Genomic DNA, 14,604 nt, shown 5'->3' on the forward strand with positions numbered 1-14,604 from the left:
CCACATCTCTTTGACCGTTGGGATGGTGATGACTTTGTCGATGTCGGTTCTCATGAGGTCGATAGGGATAAGTTGGATAGCTTTGACATTTTTCTCCATCTTGATATAGTGCTCGGGGTAGCTAATCCTTTCTTTCTTTGATGGTTGCAGGGATCTCCTCATCACCAAGCTCTATGGTTTTCCAACATTGAATATCCCGAGTCTGGATGCACGTTGTGTAAACTCCCAACCACCAATCGAGCTCTCCTTCTTGAAGCTGGTGTGACTTGTTGATGGATATGCCAAGAGTAAATTCTCTGTTCTTGGTCATCGTTTCAGAATTGGATCATGCTCTGATACCAATTGTAGGATCGTAAGGTGCTTAATCTAGGAAACTGAGACGTCCTTAGAGCGGAATATAAGCTTTGACTTGTTGATCACACTAATTCTGAAACAACACTCTCTTGTATTATTGATCGAACACATAATTATAATTTGAGACGCACACACCGTTCTTAGACTCGACTCACAAATTTGTCCTCAAACTTGTACAACCTCTCTCTCAATAAACTCCTAAACAAATTGCTTAAATGATGGAAACGAAGAATGATAAAAACGACAGTTTTCCTAAAACAAGACGACTTATTTATCCTAAATTGTCTTAAATCTGAACAATACAATGTATCTGAGCAATAATATCTTCAGACAATAGCGAACACTTCCCTAAAGATTTTACTTTCCATATATAGGAACCAACGGATCTAAACAGACAAGCTTTCCTTTTTAGCGCGCTCAGTCACCTTCAATGCGTTGCTTCGGTTTCCTTGGCGCTAGTAACAAACTCTAGCTTCTAGTTCTGTTTCCATCTAGTTTGTACTTCGGTTCCCTTATGCGCTTCCAGCACGTTCGTTGCTCCTTAGTTCCTTTAAGCTATCCAATTGCTTTATTCCTTAACATGAAACTAGTAAAAGATCCTTCATAATCATGTATTAGCTCACTCAAGGTAGATGTTAAATACAATACACATTTATTTTCACTAAAACTAAGGAAATGAAGGTAAGGAACTGAGTCACCAGTTCCCAAAACCCAGCACTATGGATGTGGTGATTTTTCCCAGATGATTGAAGTTGATTATACTATTCTATTTTTCACTCCTCCACTCAGTACTCAAGCCAATGTTTTGATCTATTGATTAAAAAAAATATATACAAGGTTTTCTTACTGTTTTTATTTTTTGGAAGAACTTAGAAAATTATAAAATCCATAAAATAATAAATCTTAACAAACTTACGACAATTCTTTTTGACGCATTTTTTTTGCTTTCTAACGCAGCGGAGGAACCGCCGGTTTGTACGAGGTAGGAACCGCCGGTTCCTCGTATTTATAAACCGCCGGTTTGTAGCAATCACCTACCGCCGGTAGTTGTCTGGAGCAAACCGCCGGTAGTTGTCTGGAGCAAACCGCCGGTAGTTGTCTGGAGCAAACCGTCGGTTAGTCACTGTTATAAACTCTCGGTTCATTGTAAATACCAATTGAAATAGAATAAATCACTTTTGATTACTTTTTTACAAAATATAACACATATGTATTCCTTTTAATTATATTTTGACAAAAATAATATATTTTACAAGCCTGTATATTAAGATACGTAACTATTTCATTTGGACAAAAAATAGTATGTTTTACAAGCCTATAACCATTTTTCAATTCATTAAGGTGGATGTTGTTATATGAGGTTTGTGAAATGAATATATCATAGTTAAAATAAAGAAACAACACATATAACTAAAACGAGCAAATACAACACTTATTGTCAACAACAGCCAAAACATACACCAAATCCAAAACATAAACCAAAATTCAAAACATAAACATATACAAAATAACTTCATGCTCATCAATGGTTTGGCTGGTTGTAGAAAGGGCAAAACTCATCAACTGACTTCCTTACTGCCTCATATACCTCATCTACCCGCTCATATGGTGGTTGATCATCGTAAAATGGTAGAAGGTACTCGTGTACTCGACTGGTACTTTGCTTGACAAGTATAAATATATAGGATGTAGTAGAATAAATAAAAATTAAAAATCACAATTTAAGAGTGAAAATTCATATTATTACCTGGTATGATCTCACATCGGGAGAAGTAATGTAAGGGTGCGTCCTTTGTAAGAACCAAGACATGTAAGGCTCCTCGGACTGCCATGGCACATTAGCGGCAGCACCTAATTCCTCGATGGATAAGGTATGCCATCCTTGAGAACTCCATATCCAATACCCTTGGTCATAGTCCACCTTGTATGCCAATGTCTTGGGTAGTCTATGAGCTCTAATAGGATCAATCACCGGCTTTGGGATCCGTTGCGTACGCCCAAATTGATGCGCCACCCGGTCTGACATGTACGGCTCTGTGTGGTGCAACAATGTCAGGACCCCATGGAATAGGGAGGGGCGTAATGCCGTGTTATTGAAGTCAAGCTGACCGTATGGCATCCAATCAACCTACGCATAACATACAAATTGAATTAATTTAGCATTAAGTGTGATTATTAAGGTAATAATTGTAGGATAAGAATGTACTTACATCACGAGCGGTCATCCTGTCGAGGATTGCTCGATACCCCCTACTACTGACGGTCTCTCAGGATGGTACCATTTAGATGCCCATGGCTTTGGAGCATCCTGGCTCCATCCGGGTGATTGAAGAGGCCTGAACTGTGGAAAGTACTGATATATCCAAGCCTGTTATTATGGTAAAAAACAATTGAAAATGCATACATGGTCATAAGCATTTGTGAAATGAATATAATGTTTTCAAATAGAGTTTACCTGTAGAAGAGTATAACACATCGATACTTGTCGACATCCAGTCCGTGTACACTCGCCCAAGGACCGGTACAAGTGGCATAGGATACCTTATCGAGAGGGTTGACGTACTCGAAATACTTGAGATCGATCTTCTTTGATGACTTGTCAGAAAATATCGTCGTCGACATCAAGAAAATCAAATACGTCGTTGCCCTATCGGTTGAAGTCCACTTATGCACCTTCGACACGTCCTTCATCATGTCGACAAATTTATTGGACCGAATCATCCCCGACGGTGCAAGCTCTGGATCTATATTAAAGTACTTCAAAGCCTGTTGTACCAGGTAATCGTGCCTAGCCTTGTAGGTCCCTAAAAGCTTGAGTTCTGAACTGAATGCCATGCTATCACCAAATATGGGCACATCCAGATTGAGATGAACGTCATGGAGAGTGACCGTCATCTCTCCATATGGCAAAAAAAAACTAGATCTACATATATATAACATAATTACATGGAAAAACACTCAAAAAAGGGGAAATAAACTAAAATCATACCTTAATGAAGTTGATTTTGTCTAGAACTGAGAAAAATGGGAGGATTTAGCTTGTCCTTGGTAGGGAAGGGGAGAACTGCCGGTTTAAGAGCTTGTGGGAAGTGAAAATGTGGCTAGGGTTGAGGAGGAAGAAAAGAATGCTATTTAAACCCAGAAATGAGAGGAGACCGCCGGTTTGGGTTAGGTATAAACCGCCGGTTTATACAAATAAGGAACCGACGGTTTGTAAGCGGTGTAAACCGCTGGTTTGTGGGCGTTGGTAACTCCAGGTTTCTTCCCTTAATTAGGTAAACCCAAACTGACTAATGAGAGCGCAAGGATTCCACCACCACAACTTAGGCCAATGCATGTGAAGAAGATTCACCAACTATTCACCTACCAAATAGACTTGTTGTTACAACATTTCAAATCACTTCCAACTTTCCTTCACATTCTACTCTTACTTACATCTCAAAAATGGATAATAATAACAACAATCCTTTTTGGTGGAGCAATGAGGTAATTAATCATGTAATATTTCATTTTATATTATAGTTGTTACATATTTCATGTTTACATGTTTCCATAGTTAGTTAATATAGTACTAATAGATGATTCTTAAGAAAATTTTGTAAATATTGTTATTAAAAAATTCTATACCAATTATTAGATGACTTAGTCCACACATGTCAATTTATATTATAGTTGTTACATATTTCATGTTTACATGTTTCCATAGTTAGTTAATATAGTACTAATAGATGATTCTTAAGTAAATTTTGTAAAAATTGTTATTAGAAAATTCTATACAAATTATTAGATGACTTAGTCCACACATGTCAATTTGTATTATAGTTGTTACATATTTCATGTTTACATGTTTCCATAGTTAGTTAATATAGTACTAATAGATGATTCTTAAGAAAATTTTGTAAATATTGTTATTAGAAAATTCTATACAAATTATTAGATGACTTAGTCCACACATGTCATTTTATATTATAGTTGTTACATATTTCATGTTTAAATGTTTCCATAGTTAGTTAATATAGTACTAGAAAAAGATTCTTAAGAATGTTTTGTACATATAGTTATTAGAAAATTCTATACAAATTATCAGATGAATTAATCCACATTTTATTTTATATTATAGTTATTACATATTTCATGTTTACATATTTCCATAGTTATTGGAAAATTCTATACAAATTATTAGGTGATTCCTTGCTAAATTTTATTCTAATATTAGTGAAGTCTTAGTTCACATATGTCATTTTAACATATAGGTGATTCCTTGCTAAATCCTATACTAATATTAGTGAAATCTTATAATTTCGCAGTTTAATAATTCTTCGTACCTTGGTGACTTTGGTTACTCATACAATAATGAAGAACTACCAAGACATTTCATCCTATGTAGGGGAATACGGGTATAGTTACAACGATCAAGAACCACCAAGACGTTCATTCTATGTAGGGGAATATGGGTATAGTTACTACGTTCAAGAACCTCAAAGACATTCATCCTATGTAAGTAATCTTGGGCAACCCGATGAACCAGTTGTCGGGTCTTTTAGTGAGTACATGCAACATACGATAGGAGATGATGTTGGTGGTTCCCAACCCAATGACGACATTCAATTTGGATTTCCTCCTCTAAGCACCCACCCAACCTTCCCTCGTACTGCTCCCGAGGTTCAATCAAGAGACTACACGGAAGATTTTTACAACGACTTAGTTTGGAAAACTAAGAAAGAGGCAATCCAATGGGCGAAAGATAAAGCAATCAAACTGAGCTTTGTTCTCAAAGTTGGACGTACACAATCGTCTTCATTTTTTAAAATGGGTTATGTTGCACTTCGTTGCATTAGGGAAAGGAAGGACCCTCCAAAAAAGACCCCGAAAATGACGTCGAAGACTGGCCGTTGTGATTGCAAATTTGGTCTTGATTTGCACGAGGGACCAAGAGGAGAATGGAGGATGAAAGTAAGAGAAGGCAAACACAACCATTCTATTGGAGAGCATCTCATTGGGGTTCCTTTAGCTGGGAGACTAAAGGAAGAGCAATTGGTCAAGGTGAGAGACATGCTTGACAGTCATTGCAGACCCCATAGTATTATGACCGAATTGAACAAGAATCCAAACAACTATACTAGAAAGAAGCAGTTGTACAACACAATCTACAAAATCCGTACTCAGAAAAAAGAGAAAAGGACCGTTGTCCAAGAGTTTTTTTACAGATGCAAAGAGAATCGGTATTTTTTAGAGTATAGGATAAATCCAAGCACCAACGAACTTCAAGATGTGTTCTTTGCGCATCCAGAATGCATGGACCTTCTAAGGGCATTCCCATACATCGTCGTGCTTGATTGTACATACAGTGTTATCCGGTAAAGCGTTAGACTTATTTCACGTATTTACCTTTATTATACATCATGTACTTATATAATGCATTATATTTTAGGTCAAACAATCCGTTTTTGGAGATAATCGGCGTCACCAACTCTGGTAAAAACTTCAGCATTGTTGGTTGTTTCCTAAGCGGTGAGACAAACGACCCATATATATGGGCCATACAACAATTGAAGGAACTTTATCGTCTAGTAGATAGGACGCCAGTTTGTTTGGTGACGGATAGAGAACAGGCGTTGATAAACGCAATGGATAGCTTGTTCCCAGACGCAAAGTTCATATTGTGCAGACGTCACATAAAAAAGAATATAGAAGCACATGCACTCAAGACATTCAAAGACAAAGAAATAGCAACTGCGTTTAGTTCTGCATATTATGGGCTATTCAAGAAAAAAATTGAGGCTTCATATTATGAAGAACTAAACAAAATTGTTAATACTTGGTCGAGGTGTCCTCATTTGCACAAGTATATGGAAGATTACTGGCTTGCACCACACAAAGAGAGAATTGTCTCTGCATGGACTGACACGGTCTTCAACCTTAAAACCCATACGACTAACATGTGATTATATGCCACTATTTCAGTTATTTGATCTTATATAATCCAGATTACATATTTTAGTTATTTATTACAAATTACAGAGTCGAAGGTGCTCATGGGGCCCTTAAGAACTACCTTACAAGTTATAAAAGAAACATATCCACAGTGTGGAATGAATTCCATGATATGTTGTGTAACCTTGTGAAAGAGATAAAAGGTACATTCAACATCAGCATGCAAAAGATGATTAGGGGGAAGGGTGATAAAGGAATATTCAGAAGCTTGTGTTTTGTGGTCTCTGGGGAGTGCATTTTGAGGCTATCAAATGAGTATGATAAGGGAGTAGACCCCAAATGCGACAGGGAATGCAGCTGTATGATTAGGAGCAGGGATGGCCTACCATGTGTGCACGAAATGGCTCCATATGTAAGGAATGAAATACCATTACTTGTTTCAAGTGTGCACCCATTCTAGAGGACTCTTAGCTTGCAACAAGATCCTTTAGATATTGATGTACTACAAGTCAGACGAGATGTGTACAAGAGCAAGCTGGATGAGTTCGTGCACAATGATTTCAACAACCTATCCCTCGAAGAACAGGCCAAGTGTCTATATAAGATGAATAGGATTGCACACCCTGAACAAACTGATGTGCATGACTTTGCAAATGTCAAACATAAAGGTAGACCTTCGGGTGCAAGAAATAAAGCAAAACCACCTCCACCACCATTCGGCGTGACCAAGAGTGTGCCATCTCACTGGGAGCATGTTGAAGAAGAAGTTGAGGATATGGGCACACCTCACAAGAAGCAAAGGAACACACGTAAGAAGACGGGGCCGTAGGAAGTTCCTTCACATTTTCCTAACCACCTAAGAGTTCCCAAATTACAAACTTCTAAGACGTATTTCAGGTACTTGCCGAAGTTTTTGATACAACATATAGTGGGGTGGTATGAAATTGTACCTGATGGAAATTGTGGCTATCGAGCTATAGCATTTGGTATGGGTGACTCAGAAGAGAGTTGGGTGAACATAAGAGAGCTCATGATGTTTACAACCAAGACAGACTGGGATGTCTTAGAAAAGACGATGACATCACCTGTTACTATGTATACTATGCTATTGAAGCTTCATTTCTTAGATCGGGATTGCTTTGTCCCTAAACCTACTTGGTTCACAGTTACAAATATGGGTATAATTACATCAACTGCTCTTAACATGATATTAGTAACCTTTAGTAAGGGTGGCAGCTCTACATACCCACCAATTAGGGCAAGGCCATATTATGTGCAAGGACAAATGCTCCAAATCGTATGTCTTGGGCACGTGAAGGAAGAAAATCATTGGATTGCGGTAAAATTAACATTCTAAATTGGTACATTTTTTCATTCACGATTAAATATCATAATTGACTATATTTCAGGTTCTTCTTGACGACGAGTGCCCATTGCCCCCAATTACTTGCATGTTGGAATATCATCGTGAAGAATCGGCTTTACAGTTGATCGCTCCATATATGTCTCGTCTTCAATCTTACATTGATAAACTTCATGCACATTAAATTCAATGTAATTTTTTTTGTAAAATTATTAGTAATAAAATCAATTACTTTGTTGCAAAAAAAATGTTATATAAAATCAAAATATACCGAAACACGGTGATTGACCTTAACATTCATCTCAATTTACTATGTAGTTAATAAAAATGACTAATAAACTTATTGAAAAATGTTAGTGTTATAGGTAAATTACATTGCTCTATATATGGTTAAACGGGAGATGAAATCACATCGATATCATCTCGATAATGCTATAGGCTAGTAAACATTTCATTTTTTTGTTAAAATATAGTATAAAAGACTATATATGTCTTATATATTGTAATAAACTTATTGAAAATTGATTAAGTGAAGCCAAATGGAATATAACAGAAATCGGCGGTTCTCACATCAAGAAAACCGGCGGTTGGTGACGCTAAAAAACCGGCGGTTGGTGGAGTGTAGGAACCGGCGGTTTCTTACCTGCGTTAAAAAGCAAAAAAAAGCTGCGTCATTTAGCAACACCCCAAACTTATTATTATTTTTAAATCTGGAATTCTCTTTTAAGTTTGAAGAATTATATGAAATAATCATTCCAATAATTTTCACCCACGTATTAATATGATGATTTTTCGGATTGTTTATTTGATATCTTTTAGTTGCAATATTTAGACTTAATGTATCAAATAATAACAATTAAATTTTAAATCTTAGATATTGTTCAATGAATAAGATAATTATATCCAATCTAATGACCCAACGTTTCTACATAAGATATTACTATTATTATGGTCGAATGAGATCTATCTATTAGATCTTAATGTTTACCAATTTGTTTAAGCCAACTTTCATTTTGATCAATGTAAAAAATCAATTTTTCGTTTGGCAGGTTCAAACAAATTTCTAAACTTATAATATACCTTCATTCGTTAGTCGTTCATACTTTGACTAAGTTAATAATCAACAAATGTTCATAATATAACACCCCGTCTTTGTAATCCAAATTAGATTGCTAATATGTCAACAAAAGATCTTCCCTTTTCATGGTTCAAATAAGGATTTAGTTTAACTAAGAAGTTAATATAAATTTGTTTATATTTGAAATTAGAAGTATGTGATAAATTATGTTGTTATTTGCTATAATGCAAATTATGTAATTGTCTTTTTAATTTTTAATTTTTAATTTATACATGTAAATCGATCATTTAATTTTTAATTGTCACTCCCATGCAAGGCACGAGTCTTACATTAGTAGTAGGACTAATAAATGAAAGAGATTTGACTAAAATTAAAAAGAAAACTTGAAATGAGATAGAATATATAGGTGATTTAGTTTGGTTATATATATGATTTTTATTAAGCAAACTAATGTTTTAGTTTTGTTTGCGAGATTAGCTTCTAAAATACCTAATCATCAACTTATAATACATGACATTTATTTATATTTTGTAATGATAGATCGGAAATTTTAGTTAGGTTAAATTTTTAACTTCATCTATCAATTTTAGGTTATTTATATAGTATTTTTTAAAAGATTTTGGATAGATTCAGTTTTTTTTGTCTTTTTGTATATATATATCCAATTTTTAGTATGACCAATTGTCAAAAAAAGGTCTTAGCGGGTCGGGTAACTCGGGTGAGCCTTGTTTTTATTTCCAGTCCAGTCAATAAATTCGGGTCGGCCGATGTACTATAGTCGGAGTCTCAACTCTCACAAACGTAAATTGTTCTCCAAGCCATCTAACACAGCCAGTCTCCTTCCATTTCCTTCATCTTCGATTCTCTCCCCCATCCGCAAGCGAAGTTGGTGTTCAAGGTATCTTTCTGTATCGCTATGACCTCCGTTATCATAGTTTTTGAATCACAAATTCTTTCGGTGGAATCTCTGTTGTTACCTTGATTTAGGCATTTTCTCGCCGAGCCCGTCACTAGAGTCGGTAGTTTCAGCTTAGATCCATGAGTGGTACCCTCTTTTTTGTTGTGCCAGTCCGTCCCAGGAAGTTCAGAAACGTTAATTGTCTTCGTTAGACTAGAATAATGCGTCAATTTTGCAGCCTTTATCATTTTGGGGACGGTGGAGCACGAGTTAGATTCGTTTCGTAGACTTGAGGGTTTTCCCGGAGGTCTATACGGGAGGTGGCCGGGTAGATGAGGGATAAGTTTTCGAAATTGCGATTAGGGTTTTTCATCTGTGAAATGGAATTAGGTCTTTAATTTGCATCTGATTGGATTAGCTTGGTTAGAAGATTGCTCATCAGTTTTGCTTTTCGAAGGTGCTTCTTCTTCTGTACTCACTTCTATTAGGTTAAGCCATTGAGGTATTCGCAGGTTGTGGGTGCTTTGCTGTAAATTTCTTATGGTCTTACCATCTGTTATGAGTGGGGGTTAAGGATGGTATCCATAAGTTTGTGTTGATGGATTGTTTCAAAACTATATGAAGACTGATTCTGCAAAAGCTGATGCTCTACTTTATATTGGAAATTATACTCGCAATCTACCTTGTTGAAAGAAACCTTTTTTTTCTAATTAAAACTCCTCTCCCTCTGCTCACTGTGCCCTACTGTTTCTCTTCTTCTTTTTGTGTAATTATCCATTGAAGTTAACTCCTTGCTGTTTCCAAGCAAGGAGATGCACAGTTTATGGGGTCATGCATGTTTTCTTAAAGGTAATTCAGATTTCTAATATTCTAGTCTTGATTAAACAAACGCAGGGAAGTACAGAGGTAGACAGCTGCAGAAATGTCAGCATCAGCAATGATACTGGACCCCAAGCCAGTTCCAGAGGCACCAACTTCTGTTCCAGCTACAATACCTGGCCCATCTGTGTGGTCAGACCAAGCATCCAATGATGATGATCTTTATGGAACCATGAAATCTCTTGAAAAACAACTGGAGTTTGTTGAAATACAAGAAGAGTATGTGAAGGATGAGCAGAAGAACCTGAAGAGAGAGCTGCTCAGAGCCCAAGAAGAAGTGAAGCGCATACAGTCTGTGCCTTTAGTTATTGGGCAATTTATGGAGATGATTGATCAGAACAATGGTATAGTGGGTTCCACCACTGGCTCCAATTACTATGTCAGAATTCTGAGCACAATCAACCGAGAACTGCTGAAGCCTTCTGCTTCTGTGGCTTTGCACCGCCATTCTAATGCTTTGGTTGATGTGCTGCCTCCGGAGGCTGACTCCAGTATATCACTTCTCAGCCAATCTGAGAAGCCTGATGTTTCATATAATGTGAGTTCTCTCTATACCATATTATAATGGACTTTTTTTTAACAAGTAGAATTGTTTGAAAAAAGTAGTTTACCACTTGACTCTTTGTGCTACATTTTAGACAAACACCATTTTCATCGGAAACCCCTTTGTAACTAATAATGCCATTATAAATACATTCAACAAACAGACCCTTATCACTCTCACTCTTTGACTAATATTGTTGTAGACGCCAAGTTAATTTGTCTATTGGCGTTCATCTACTCGTATCAGTGATCTGGTTTGTGTTTTTGAAATGTCCACTTAATATTATTAAAAAGTAATATTGCTCAATACTCGTATAGTTGTAAGCTAATTTTGCCACAACTTTTGTGTCTCTTGTGTCAACGAGGTAGTTTAGAGCCTACTTTTCTTCTGAAAATTATTAGTTTGGCATATTGATTTTAAACTCATCTTTATACCAAAACTTCACAAACTTTGTGCCGATGTAAATGTGTGAAGTTTTTATTGGATATGCCGGTCTTATGGACTGGTATAGCTATCGAGCTTAATAATGGTGCTATAACTCGGACTTTGAAGAGTTTTACTTATTCACAATCTGAAAATTTTGAATCATCAACTTCCAGCCTTGAGTTTCACTATGCATTGGAATAAGTGTTAAGAGACAGTTGTCTGAATAATTTGTTAATAAATATCCACTATTATGCCCCAGAAACTGTGTCAGATTCTCTTTAAATCTTATGCATTGCCAAGAAAGTGATGTATTGTATGGTGCAGAAGTATTGTCTGAGGTTTTTTGTCGACATGTGATGAAGTATGAAATTTTGATGCATTGCTGTTAGGATGTTGAGAGAATATGTATTGGCATTTATGCCTTTTTATATGCTTACTATCTCTACAACTCTTATTTCTCTCTTTTTGTAAAAAGTAACAGTTTTTATCTCCCTGAACAGGACATTGGAGGGTCAGATATTCAAAAGCAGGAGATTCGTGAAGCTGTAGAACTGCCATTGACTCATCATGATCTTTACAAGCAAATTGGTATCGACCCACCTCGAGGAGTGTTGCTTTATGGTCCTCCTGGCACTGGTAAAACCATGCTTGCAAAAGCTGTAGCTCATCACACAACTGCTGCCTTTATCAGAGTTGTTGGGTCTGAGTTTGTTCAGAAGTACCTGGGTGAGGTAACATCCTTCCCTTTTGACCCTTTCATCTCCCACCCTTATTCGTTTGTGTTTGTCAGTGATCTGTATATAATGGATTTGTTTGGTTGTCAGGGGCCGAGAATGGTGCGTGACGTATTTCGGTTGGCTAAGGAGAACGCACCTGCAATTGTGTTCATTGATGAAGTTGATGCAATCGCCACTGCTAGGTTTGATGCACAGACTGGTGCTGATAGAGAAGTTCAGCGTATCCTCATGGAACTTTTGAATCAGGTAACTTAATACTCACTATTAAATTCTACTCCCTTCCTTCAATTCATATTGTTCATCTAATCTTTTCTAGTTCTGTACAAGTTAAATTGTCCATATAGACATTTTTGGCCAAAATTACCCTTGCTTTACTAAAATCTCTATCTAATACTTTAATATTTAAAATAAAATACTTTCTAGATATATTATAATTTTAAATATATATAAATAAATAACGCTAATAAAAATATATCATATTGAGTCACAATATAAGTAATTATCTCTCTCGTAGACAATAAATAATAATTGTGTTTACATAATACTTTCCTTGTAATTGTGATTCCGTGTTTTCTTTATTTTAGTTATTTCCTATTTTTCTTTATAGGATATCTTTATAATGAAATATAAAAGATAATGCCGGATTCTAGTTCTTTCTCTTATAGAGTAAAAGATTTTCTAAATTACTTTCTTTTCCCCTTTTATTAAGTCACAGTATCCTAGTCATAGGAAATGTGTATAATTTATGCCACTATCTTCCAAATCGGATGTCATGTGGCTATACTCCAAAAATAACAATCGTCTTAAAATTTGACACGCGTAAAAACTATTAAGAATTTGACACATGTTGCTTTAATGTTATATAGATAGATATGTGTGTATTTTTGAAATGGAGAAGGATTTTCGTCATTGAATTATTGCTGTTGATAGAACATTATGTTACATTGTTCATTAAAAACTTCCCTAATTAAGTGTTTGATTTTCTTTCTCCTTGTAGATGGATGGTTTTGACCAAACCGTGAACGTGAAGGTCATAATGGCAACCAACAGAGCGGATACATTGGACCCTGCACTTCTAAGGCCGGGAAGGCTTGATCGAAAAATCGAGTTCCCTTTGCCAGATAGACGACAGAAGCGCCTTGTCTTTCAGGTTTGCACTGCCAAGATGAACTTGAGCGATGAGGTTGATTTGGAGGATTATGTTTCGCGCCCAGACAAGATCAGCGCTGCTGAGGTTAGTTAGTTGTACTCTTATGATCACCATCAATCAAGCATAGAGCTCTTCAATATTGAATGTTTGGTTGTTGCATTGCAGATTGCTGCGATCTGTCAAGAAGCAGGGCTGCATGCTGTGAGGAAGAACCGTTACGTGATCCTGCCAAAGGACTTTGAGAAGGGTTACAGATCTAATGTCAAGAAACCAGACACTGATTTCGACTTCTACAAGTGATCATTCTCCATGTCAGTCTTTACCTTCTAATGTCAGATTATCTTTTACTGTAGCAAAAATCACTATCAGATACGTTTGTTCTACTGAAGATTACTGCTTTAATTCCCTGCTGTACTTTGCTCATCTTGGATTCACTCTATTCAGTCTGTTGTATTGGAACTGCTTTAAATTGGTCCAATCAAGACGTTGTCTACTGTTTAATGCATTTTATTTGTCCACTTGGCAAACAAATCTTGTGTTTTTTGTGTAGATCTTGAAAAGCTTGTCATTAGTTGGAGAAAAATACTATATGCACCAAATGGAAGAAGAAGAAAATTATATGAAATTAGGATACCAAGAACAATTTGATATGATAATTTATTTTCTTGATTTTTTTTCCTCATCACATTTATCTTTGTATCTATGGATGTACTGATTATTTGGTTAAATTTGAGGAATTAGGTTCCAAATTTCACTATGAATTTGTGAACCTATAATAAATAGAATTTTTTTTAAAATTATTTATAAAATTATCACTATGTCATTTTTTTTAATTATTTTTTATGTTATTTTTAGTAGATTTATAAATTCATATTCTATACTCATAGTTTAACATTATTCGGCTTACATTTTAAAGCCTAATTTCACGTCAACTTCCTCAACTCAAAGATTCCAAATTTCAATAATTGTACCACAATAAGTGCACGAGTACTGTTCGATCGAATAATAAATTTGCAAGTGCTCAAGACTTGGTTTTTATGGCGACCCTCTTTATGCACGTACAGAAGAATGTATGTCATTTTAGACCACTTTTATTGGATATAAAAACATGTCATTTTATCAATTTTTTCCTACTTTTACCATATTTACCCTTTATGCAATTATTACATTAAACCTAATTTATTTCTCTTTTTACATTTCCAATGCACTTTATTAAGATTATTTAGGGAAGTAAAGTTCTA

At 35.8% G+C, this 14,604-nt stretch overlaps 1 protein-coding gene and 1 non-coding gene across 2 annotated transcripts; both read left to right on the forward strand.

Annotated features, from left to right (window-relative positions):
- The first annotated feature begins 1,073 nt into the window (after positions 1–1,073).
- On the forward strand, positions 1,074–1,168 carry LOC141252276 (small nucleolar RNA Z103). Its single transcript, XR_012313712.1, has one exon. It is a non-coding gene; the product is annotated as a small nucleolar RNA Z103 (small nucleolar RNA).
- Positions 1,169–10,549: 9,381 nt separating this feature from the next.
- Positions 10,550–13,663, forward strand: LOC141252275 (uncharacterized). The gene is made up of 5 exons (XM_073670491.1): positions 10,550–11,044; positions 11,977–12,207; positions 12,301–12,459; positions 13,211–13,447; positions 13,529–13,663. The coding sequence occupies exons 1-5, from the start codon at positions 10,550–10,552 to the stop codon at positions 13,661–13,663; spliced, it is 1,257 nt and encodes a 418-aa protein (XP_073526592.1).
- Positions 13,664–14,604: the final 941 nt, after the last annotated feature.

This window comes from Phyllobates terribilis, unplaced genomic scaffold, assembly GCF_046119375.1.
Source record: "Phyllobates terribilis strain yellow unplaced genomic scaffold, ASM4611937v1 Scaffold_8592__1_contigs__length_28488, whole genome shotgun sequence".
In the NCBI taxonomy this organism is placed as follows: Eukaryota; Metazoa; Chordata; class Amphibia; order Anura; family Dendrobatidae; genus Phyllobates; species Phyllobates terribilis.